Raw genomic sequence first — 10,845 nt, 5'->3', positions numbered from 1 at the left:
AAACAAGCTAAAAAGTTTTTAAGCAATTAAAATAGTAATATCCACTAATTCAAAATTAAAAATGACTAGATTTTGTCATAAAAATAGCAGCGACGTATTTAAAAAAATTAACCCGATGATGGCCCCTCGAAGACGAAACGTCGGATCGCAAAAATGTTGTCGCCATTGTATAGAGCGAGATCGTTGTAAATATGTAATTTATTTTAAAATTCGTTTTCAAATAAAGTCAGAAAAAACAATTTGGCAAAATTTCGGGTTTTCCGGATGTCTCCGGAACTACCCGGAATTTTAAAATTTTCTAAAAGCATATTGTTAGGTATAAAAAAACAACTTTTTTCTAATCTGAGCCACCCCGTATCTTTTACCGTTTCCTAGATCCTAATGCTATCCCATTCTTATCTTGGACACGCTGTATATCTGTGAATTCATCAAATTTGAAAAAAAAATAAGTACACTAATCGATCTTACGGAAAAAAAATTTATTTTATTTATTCACTATTCGACTTATGTTTATAGCAATACAGTATAAAAATAGTTTTGGGTCAAACAATGAGGTTTTTTTTTCCGTAGAACTGAATGGTGTAATCAGTTTAATTCTGAATGTTTTTTAATTTAAACAAATTATCAACAATAACTGAAAAATTCAATGTTGCAAGTCATTTTTTACGTTTTTGCATTTTTGAGCTTGTTTTTGAGCTGTGATTACAATTTTTTTTATTTCACCAAAGAGTATGTCAAAACGAAAAAAATGAATATCTCAGAAACTTCTTGATTTTTTTATTTAAAAAAATTTGTTATTTGAGATAGAGAAATGTATACTTTCACCAAGTTTCATCAAAATTAAATAATTTTTGCGGAAATGAGAAATAAAAACGAAAAATCAGAAAAAAACTGTTTTTGCATTTTTCTCGAAAATTTTGAGGTTATGTTAAAAAGTGACCTATAAAAATTTGTATTGGATACTTTTTTGTTTGACGTCAACTTTTGCCAGAAATCCCAATGATACAATTTTTCATAACTTTTCAACCCCCCAAATCAACCCTCCGCAGCCCCTGCTCACGCATTTATTTTTTTTTTTTTCGTTTATCATAAGTTCCTTTACCGTTTCCACTTATAAAAGTCCAACAATTTTCTTTTTTTTCCTCTAAATGAGTTTATTTTGATCTGTCTATTGACTCGACACTCTTCAAAACAAGCCTAATAACCAAAACACAAACTTTTAAACTAAATCAAGTGAAGTACCCAAGTTTCCTGTTAGTAATCTGTGCCCAAGTGCGTCTTAGGACCTAGAATAGAGCTGGACCATTATCTTGAAGCAAGCCCCAATCTTGTCATCAATGAAGGAAGAGTGACGCCCTCGATGTTTCATGTAGGGTCCAATGCGTTTGACGTGAAGAGACGTTCGAATCTTGAAACTCCCTTAACGGCGAATGATTGTCCTCCCAGTACCGCAGGTAAAAATGGAATCAGCTCTAGTCGCTCCATCCGACCCCATGATAAGGGTTCCTATAAGGGTTAGCAACCCTATAACGATCATGCTGAAGGATAATGATGATAGGCATAATATCCCTGGAATCAATCAAAGTTCACAGCTAGCCAGACCAGTCAACAATATTACATGACAGAATAATTTTAAAAATGTCAGTTACACAAAGTAGAGACAGTCAGTTAGTTTGTCGTATACTTTGGGAAGAAATGTAATCTCATTGTCTATTTGGGGCATAAATTCCACAGTTTGGAGGAAATATGTAAAGACCGGATCACTGAAAGTAAACGTAGTTTCTCATTTTTGGATAAAATTGTTTCCCACTTTTGGACAAAATTGTTTCCCATTTTTGGCTAAAATTTTGTATTAAAAACCACCATGAAAATACACGAAAAACTCAAACCCCTTTGTTGGATTGTAGGCGAATGGAGATCTCTAAAGGCTGTTGTAAACTATCCCACCATGAAGTGTCCCATAAATTTTGAAGAAAAATTAAGCTTTACTTCTTTCGGCCAACCACTACTAAATTATAGATCCATAACCTGGAATGCCGAAACTGGTTCACCCATGCAATTAGAAAGTGGATTTTTACACATAGATAAAGATGGGACTTCTATAGCTTTAATTGCGGCACAAAATTTTGGAGTTGCTGTAGTAGAAGAAGGTTTAGTAGTGGGCAATACTATAATTACAAATAGCTCTTGCATAGGACACATGAAATTCGTTAAGCAAAAAATTGTTACTATTCAAAGATGTTATAAACTAAATGAAAATGGACAATTAGATTATTGTGTTATGCTGGAGACTCCACAGACTCCTCTTACACAACATATAGCTGCATGCTATGAAAAATGTACCTGAAATTTTGTTTATACCCTTGATTTACTCCACCCCACCGTTTCTCCAAATCATTTTTCAACTTTAAATTAAATAGGTATGCCGACCCTGAGATCCCAAATAGAGTTGCACATACATTTGCAATATTTTTTTTGTAATCAACTCGAGCAATATTTTTTGAAAATAAATTTTTCTTTAAAGTGAAATCTTTTTAATTTTTAATTTGATATTATAATTCCATTTTTCAAACTGCATATAATGCTGTTAACTTTGAGAAAATGAAATTTGACAAAAAACAAGAAAATTCCTGTTGCTATGATTAAAAAATATTTTGCAAATATACGTGCAACCCCTTTCGAGATTTCAGGGTCAACCCCTCTTTTAATTTTTATTTTTAAATTTCGTTCAAAGTTTTTCACCACGAAAGTTCCCTGTGTGGGACCTAGCAAATCATCACCTAAAAAACAATGGGTCTCTTCATTCTTAAAAAAATATGGTCACTTTCACTTTTGCGAGTCGTCACTGCTTTCAATAATAAGTTTCTTTAGATAATTTTAATGAAAAAAAAATTCAAGATATAGGATACCTATTTTAAAGAAATAACTACAGAAATAATTTGAAAGATGAAACCAATGAAATTTAGGCTGACGATTTACTTAAGTAAAAGTAAAAATGAATTGCATTGGTATACAATATTTAAGGAGATACTACATCACTAAAGACTAAAGACTGCAGAATGTCGACGCCACTGAATATTTTGACTTCCTATAATGAGTAATTTTTACTTAATTTTTTTTCGTTTAAAACTAACTTATTACACAGTTGAAGAAATTAAAAATAATTCTAAAATGCTCATTTCATACAAAAGAATATAGCAATTTATTATTACGGATGTAACTTTATTTATAATGTAATCATTCGGGAAACTTCAGTGGCATATAAAATTGTTCCTTGATAACACTTTTGGTTATACATGAATTGAATATAAAATATTTGCATCAAAATAAAAGTTCTGATTTTTGTTTCTCAAACTAATTGAGTTATTTTTTATTTAGTCGACTATGTAGTAATAAATTTATTTTAGACAAAAAAAAAATACAAAAATTACTTTTTTCAAAATTAAAAGATCTCTTTTGTTTGAAATATGATTGAATTTCAAAATACTCAATGACATTGAAACTGTGTTTTTAATGAAGGTAACTCCCAGATATTTGCATAGACGTGATGAAAAACTTTAATACTCTGTATCTGGAAAATACGCCACTTAGGACATAAGTTTATAGAAACTTAGTGGTCCGTGTTATTATTTAAAATATCATGGTTTTTCAGGTTAATATGCCATGTCCTGCCTACCCGATCGTCGCCTGTTACAGAATTACTTTTCACTTCCTAGCCTTAGCTAGAAATCTTTGACCTGCCCTTGTTGTTCTCGGGCTAGGCTCTGTGGAAGTGGACTCGATATTAGAACCTTTATTGGATCTAAGGCCACTATGGATGAATCCGCTGAGGAGGCAATGGTAATCCTTCAAGATGAGAGAGGCCACTACGTAACGTCTCAAAGGGTCAATATTGCTCTAGGCGTAGATCTGTTGGTAGCGGCTCTAGACCCAATAAGAACCGAAATGATCAGGGCAGGCGTCTAATAGCTTGTCCGCTCCCATACAGCCTAGCCCGAGAACAATAAGGGCAGGCAGAGATTTCTAAGACTAAGGAAGTGAAAGTTAATTCTGTAACTGGCGGCAACTAGGTACACAGGCTACAACCCAAAAAATCATCGTACTTTAAATCATAAGAATTTCTTTCCTTAAAATTATCTGAAGAATTACACAACACTGTATTGTCTGAATGTATTCAAAATCCTCCTTGCATAAGCATGACATCTTATTCGAAATCAACCCTTTAGTGTTTTCTGATTGTTAGTGGTGGATGAACAACTTGAAATTTTTTTTTCAAAAAATATTAAATTTTCAATTTATAAGGAAAAATTAGGAGAATTAATTCAAAATTATAAAATACAATATAATATTACACATTATATTTATTCAAAAAACGTGACAAAAGGCCAGAGGAGTTAAATACATTTAAAAATACACTTGTAATGTCGAAATTGTTAGCACAAATATTCAGTCATGATGTCCAGGAGTCCTACCCAGTATGGCTTGTCCTAAAATAGACAAGGAGGGCACCTACTAGTTAAAATTAATTTAGGTTTCCCTCTGGTTAAAACTCCTTTCGTTTTAGAAGCTTTTTTAAAATTGTAATATTAAGATAAGCAACATATAAATATATTCTTGTGCTTTTTAATAGTACACAACAATATATTTATTTTTTTTATATAAAAATTGACACACTTTACAATAAACAATCTCAAAAACCTACATTAAACATTCAGACATCAAAAATTTGGGACAAATTCATTTAGTTGTATCGAAATCAAATGATAATAAGCAATAAATAAATGTTATTAAGGCACAATCATCCTTTGTACTATCAATTAAAGTACAATGCATAAATGTTACAAAAAATTATCAATTACATTCAACCTTATCGTCAAAAAAGAACACCTTTAAATATTGTAAATGTAGAGTTGCTAAAGTAGTATCTATATGTCAAAGAGTTACTATAAAACACTTATAATTTAGAAACATATTAAATATTCTTAATAGCTAAAATTACATTCAAGAGTTATAAATTCATGCATATAATCTCTTTAGAAGCCATTATTACAAATTTTATAAATCACAGATCTTACATTACAATTCATATGCAAGTAACAGTCAATGAAAAATAATCTAGTCTATTCCAAAATCTACATGCAGTGAATTTTCAACTTCTCCATATTTGTGTAGCAATGATATCACAGTTTGTTACTACTTTATGTGCAGTTCTTATATCAAATATCAATAATATCAAATATGTATACGTGCACAACTATAGGTACTCCAAATATTTAATTTTCTTTGTTTTATTCTGCACCAATTGCTAAACTTAAAACTGTAATGAGAGTGAAATAATAAAAAGAACCTAAGTAATATGTGTCCAGCTGCAAATACTTGAAATAAAAAGAAATTATTGTTATTGCTTAATTCAGTCTAAATTATTATAAAAAATATAAAATTACATAAATAAATTAATTATTGTTCATCTTTAAAGTTTCCATGATACAGATCTATTGAAAAATAAAAATAAATAATAGTAGAAAATGATGACAATTATACATCTAATTGTAAGTATCATCATATGTCTCAGATTTCACCCAGAAAAAATCATAGTTATTAAAAATTGTGATAAAACATCAAACTTGAGTCAATTTTTTTATTAATAATGGCAAAACAACTGAATTTTATATTTTATTTTAATCGGGTATTTCTGACATGCCGAAAAAAACTTATAGAATTTAGAATAAAAATTAGTCAAAGGGTTGATTTTACAAATTTAGTTTCGCCTATTCAGAAATATTACACTAAAAAAGTAGACAAATTTTTAATACTTCTCAATGTGAAATATTTCTGGTTGGGCAAAATTAATTTTATAAAATTAACTCTTCGAGTGATCCTTTTGATATAAAAACGAGTTATTTATTTTAATTTTTTTTTCTGTGTTGGCAACACCCAATTAATGAGATATCTAAATTTTAATACTTCTATTTGTTAGACTTATGACAATTGTGGCAAGCTGCAAAAGTAGTTTTGTTTATGTAATGATAAAAAAATGTTGGGGTGCCTGCAGATACATATATAATAAATTTGTTTTCAACTGCATATGGGCACTGAACACAACTGTCGATATGCTGCAGAAACAAACTCGTTTTATTATATAAAGCCACCCTAACACTATGCCTATGTAACTAATTATCTCAGCCTCATTAATAAAGATAATAAAAATAAACTATTACTTAAAAATTCACATATCCCAATCCATAATGATTACCTATACAAATATATTAATGGAAGGAAACTTCGATGTATCATTCACTAAAATTTGATATAACAAAAAATGTTTTTCTATAACAAAAAAAGAAATTTACAAGCACAAAATAGGTAGGTACATCATTTCAAATTCCAGAACAATTATTATAATAATGTAATCGTTGAATATGAATATTTGTTTTATATAGCAAGTATATAAATGCGAAAATTGCAAAGATTCTACATACAAATCTCATTACAAATATGGAAATAATTAAATACCTATTAAAAATTGGTATAGGATTATAACTAGGTTTCACTATAATCGCCAACGTTAAATACACTCCGATTTATATGGTTATACTGGTATAATACAAAAGTAAAAAGTTAAAAAATATAGGTACATATTTTCACGAGCTTCATTTTCATATATAGGTACCTTTTTGTTTCACATGATTATTTGAAAGAAAAGATGTGTCGGTTCTAAGTATTTATATAAATATTCACTGACACTCTTAATTTCACTTTAATTTAAATAACAGCACACCAATAAAAGAGGTTTAACGTACCACTTCATTTCATTTTGGAAACTAAACCATTAATTTAAATCAATTGCGTCCTACCTAACTATTGGGTGCCGACTCCTATTCTGGTAAGCCAGACTGGAGCACTTTAATGAGCAAAAGTAACAATCAATTGGAACATACATGTCACCAAAAGAACTACTAACACTTTCTGCTATATTTCCTAGTAATAAGTTGTGAGAACTCCTTAGGTATACTTCAAAACAGGCTTTGCCGCATACGCAATATTTGGCATTATCCAAATAATTTACTAATGTTAAAGGTAAATTTCCTGAAAAATATATTAGACGTGCACCAAGCACTTTTCTGGATGCATATTCTTTTAATGTGCAGACTGGCAATGGTTTTGGGAAGACACCAGCTCCATTGGGTATACATTGTTCGAAGTTATTATTTGATATATCTATGGAATGCAGTCTTAATTTTTTTATACTACCAGGAAGAACTACTAAAAAGTTATTGGATGCTGAAAATATTTTTAAATTTCTGAGATTTCCTATGCCAGCTGGTAAAGTTTTAATTAAATTATTGTTTAAATTTAAAGTTGTAAGTTTGTGCAATTTACATATCTGATTGGGAATATAAGTTAGTTCATTATAACTTACATCCAAAAGTAACAAACTCTTCGACAAGTTTCCTCCCATCCAATTCCATTGCTTTGGAGTACTTCTAGCCAAAATGTTGTGAGAAATATTAAATTCTTTTAAGTTTGTGAGATTACTTAAATCTTCAGGTATAAATTCTATCCAATTATTACTTAAATCTAATATTCTCAAATTCACCAAATTTATAATACCCCTATCAATTCCACATCTCTGAATGTCGTTGATATGTAACTCCTCCAAAGTTCTTGGAAATCCTCTTATGGGATAGTCAGAACGTTTTGCTATAACCAATTTTGTTGGAGCAATATCCTTTTGTTTCACTGGTGTTACAGCCATACTGGAATAAGTCAGCTCGTTCTGTGATATTTTATTCTCTAAAGCCCGTTTAAGAATATGTAAAAATCCTTTTAATTGAATTACATCAGACTGAATAAATAAATCGTGTTCAGGTTTGTTAAATTGTATCGTACACTTTCCTTCATGTGCAAATTTTGTTAGCACTTGTTTAACGTTGCCTTTCAAACTGTATTTTGTGCCATTCTTATTCTGTCCAGAAAATAATATAATACAATATTCTTCAGATTTTGGATGTTTACAGAGAGCCAGTGTAGACTTAACGTGTTTTCTAGATCTGCTAACAGCCAATGATGGTAATAATCGATTGCTCACAAAAACGTTACAAACTATTTTCATTATAACTTATTTTAAAATTTCACTATTAAATAATTGTTTTCTTCTTCAGCGTAGTAATAAATAATTGCCGCCATCAGCTGATTTACTACATACATACCATAGAAAATATATAATATAGTACTAACTCTAACCACAGTATACTAATCAATTGTGGGACCGAGGGACTCTCTTTGTCCAGCCATACATCTGTCTGTAGGCATGGGCAGCGTTTGAGATAGCGTACCTAACTTATAAAATCAATGAGTTTGAATCTCTACCCTTTCGTTCCAAATTTTGAATCCAAGATTTCCTCTATTTTAGAGACAGTATTCACAATTTTGTCGAACGTATTCTTATAATTTCCAAAAAATAAATGATTTCCTGTCTAATTGAAACGAAAGGAACAAATGAAACTACAGGGACTTGATTTTTGAAAACAGGAGAACTGATTCTCCAGAGAAAAAATTCACCTGACAAATTTCTCTTAAAAACTTAAACACTTATTTTTGAACGTTGAAGGAATCCAATTCTCTAGAGAATTTAATTTATGCCGTATGTCGAGGATATATTTGCAACTGACCAATCAGCGGGCAGAGTTTTCTTCAATATTTCAGTGCCATTATTGGCGACCCTGATGTTTAGTCACTTGATTTGATTTTGAAGTTTGTTTTGTAAATGTCATTATATTCGTCAGGGAGACTAGACATCTCCATGATATTCGTAGTAATTTAATATAACTTCAATTTGAATAGAAGTATATTTGAAAACACAAAAAATTTAATATTATTATAAATATGATGAAGCGTTCGTTCACGTCGAAAGCGCAAAAAAGAAATAAATATGCTTAGAAACAACGAAGAACTTTTTAAAATGAAAGTTTTCTTCTACTTTCACTCACAAAAAGGCCCAAAAACAGTGGTCAGATATTGCTGAAACTTTAAATGGTTTAATTAATGTTGTCGCAGATGGTTTACAATTTCTGCAGTTTGCAAATTATTCATTATATTTAGAATTAATAATAAATTATTTGGATCCATTACAAATTTCGAATGATTACGCACCTTCGAACAGCGAATGAATGAAGTGACAATTCGCGCATGAGCATGAGATGACATTTGGATTCAAACTATTCAGAGAAAACGCCAATTCCCCCGACAAAACTCTGTGGAATTATTTCTCTTGATATCTAGAGAAAATATTCCACAAGAAAATTTCAAAAATCACATTATCTGTGTGTCAAGAGAAAATGACGTAATTTTCTCTAATGAACTAATTCTCATGTTTTCAAAAATCAAGCCCCAGATATTGTGCCTGATTTTTGCAAAATTGTAAGATATGGTTTATAAGCCTGTCAAAAGTTTAAATATCAAGGCAAAGGGGACCTTTCTTATTTCTATTTTTCGTTTTTTCCTCAACAAATGAAATAGGTATTGTACCTTTTTAATAAGTTTTGTACAACTTTAACTTGTATTATAAATCAAAACCATCAATTTTCTTTTTTAATACACAACACAGCTGTTCTTAGCTTCGAGCATATACCATTGGAGGTCGAGTATTCATTTCCAACCAATCGCGTGCGTGCTAGAGTGAGACAGCATGTCCTGAGATATTGTCTGTCTCTCTCGCACGCTCAGCTACACTTCGCAATGGCATGCTACTTCCAATCCAGTAGTATATAATACTCGAAGGTTCTTAACGAATTTTTATTATCTGGTGGAAACTAATTCGTGGGTATTGGCAACATTTGCTCATCCATAGACGTAATTCGATTTTGTCCTATCACATTACGTGTTGCGTGGTCTATGTCAAATTGTGAAATTATAAATAGGTGTCAAAATAAAGGCAGAAAGAAATAAACATGAATTTTATAATTAGAATATTATTTCCTTTTATGTTGTTATGTGTTTCTCAATACATAAATGCTCAAGCAAGCGCAGAAGATGAATCTGATACCAACAGATACACAATAGAAGGAAGAATATTTCCTCTTTCAGATTACCAATCAAGTCAAGGGTCCTGGCAGGCTAATACGAGAATTCACGTGAACGGAGGTGAATATATAGGATTTGTTCGAAAAGATGGATCTTTCACAGTTCACAATGTGCCAGCTGGATCATATGTGGTGGAAGCTCTTCATCCTGAATATGCATTTGAGCCAGCTCGGGTAGACATCAATCATAAAGGGAAGTACAGGGCAAGAAAGGTCAATCACATAAAAACTACAGAGGTGATTTTTGTACCTTACCCTTTAAAAATGAAAGCTCTGGGTAGAACCAAGTATTTTCAAATTAGAGAACAGTGGAGGATAACAGATCTGCTATTTAATCCAATGGTGATGATGATGGTTCTGCCACTGTTTTTGATCATGGTTTTACCTAAAATGATGAACGATCCAGACACTAAAAGGGAAATGGAACAAATTCAGAGCATGAGTAAGTTCGAGTTGCCAGAGATGTCAGACATGGTGTCAAGTTTCCTTGCTGGTTCATCTCAACCAGAAAAAGCCGATAGAACACAGGGGCCTAATAAGAAAAATCAAAAGTTGAGAAAACGTCTGGATAAATAGAAACAAACTTCAAATTCAAATTTGTTAACTATTCTAATTTTGAGTTCGTATGAAACTAACGTTTCATTGTTTCATATTTAAATATTTATTGTATAGTGTATAGAGATTTATTTGTCAATATAGTTTCATCAATAAATTTTAATTTGTAAATATTTTATGTTTTTTAGTTTTGTAAACTTTATTTGTG

At 30.8% G+C, this 10,845-nt stretch overlaps 3 protein-coding genes across 3 annotated transcripts; 2 read left to right on the top strand and 1 right to left on the bottom strand.

The window, feature by feature from the left end:
* Positions 1 to 1,460: 1,460 nt before the first annotated feature.
* Positions 1,461 to 2,347, top strand: LOC108916813 (UPF0678 fatty acid-binding protein-like protein RHA1_ro05653). Its single transcript, XM_018723116.1, has 2 exons — positions 1,461 to 1,584; positions 1,908 to 2,347. Exons 1-2 carry the CDS (start codon positions 1,461 to 1,463, stop codon positions 2,345 to 2,347), a joined length of 564 nt encoding a protein of 187 aa, XP_018578632.1.
* A 1,996-nt stretch (positions 2,348 to 4,343) lies between these two features.
* Positions 4,344 to 8,177, bottom strand: LOC108916815 (leucine-rich repeat protein 1-like). The gene has a single exon (XM_018723118.1). The coding sequence runs from the start codon at positions 8,111 to 8,113 to the stop codon at positions 6,851 to 6,853; it is 1,263 nt and encodes a 420-aa protein (XP_018578634.1). The 5' UTR covers positions 8,114 to 8,177; the 3' UTR covers positions 4,344 to 6,850.
* A 1,701-nt stretch (positions 8,178 to 9,878) lies between these two features.
* Positions 9,879 to 10,810, top strand: LOC108916814 (ER membrane protein complex subunit 7 homolog). Its single transcript, XM_018723117.2, has one exon. It carries the CDS (start codon positions 9,951 to 9,953, stop codon positions 10,656 to 10,658), a length of 708 nt encoding a protein of 235 aa, XP_018578633.1. The 5' UTR covers positions 9,879 to 9,950; the 3' UTR covers positions 10,659 to 10,810.
* Positions 10,811 to 10,845: the final 35 nt, after the last annotated feature.

Source organism: Anoplophora glabripennis, unplaced genomic scaffold (assembly GCF_000390285.2).
Source record: "Anoplophora glabripennis isolate ALB-LARVAE unplaced genomic scaffold, Agla_2.0 scaffold1818, whole genome shotgun sequence".
Taxonomy (NCBI): domain Eukaryota; kingdom Metazoa; phylum Arthropoda; class Insecta; order Coleoptera; family Cerambycidae; genus Anoplophora; species Anoplophora glabripennis.
The sequence above is the reverse complement of the archived record's forward strand: the minus strand, read 5'-3'. Positions and strand labels throughout refer to the sequence as shown.

What these genes read in the sequence shown, in the direction of transcription:
- LOC108916815 (XM_018723118.1), bottom strand. Translation starts at nt 8,113, where the DNA reads ATGAAAATAGTTTGTAACGTTTTTGTGAGCAATCGATTATTACCATCA.
- LOC108916814 (XM_018723117.2), top strand. Translation starts at nt 9,951, where the DNA reads ATGAATTTTATAATTAGAATATTATTTCCTTTTATGTTGTTATGTGTT.
- LOC108916813 (XM_018723116.1), top strand. Translation starts at nt 1,461, where the DNA reads ATGGAATCAGCTCTAGTCGCTCCATCCGACCCCATGATAAGGGTTCCT. An exon ending in TATCCCTGGAATCAATCAAA is followed by an intron (nt 1,585 to 1,907) that starts GTTCACAGCTAG and finishes GTTGGATTGTAG; the next exon opens with GCGAATGGAGATCTCTAAAG.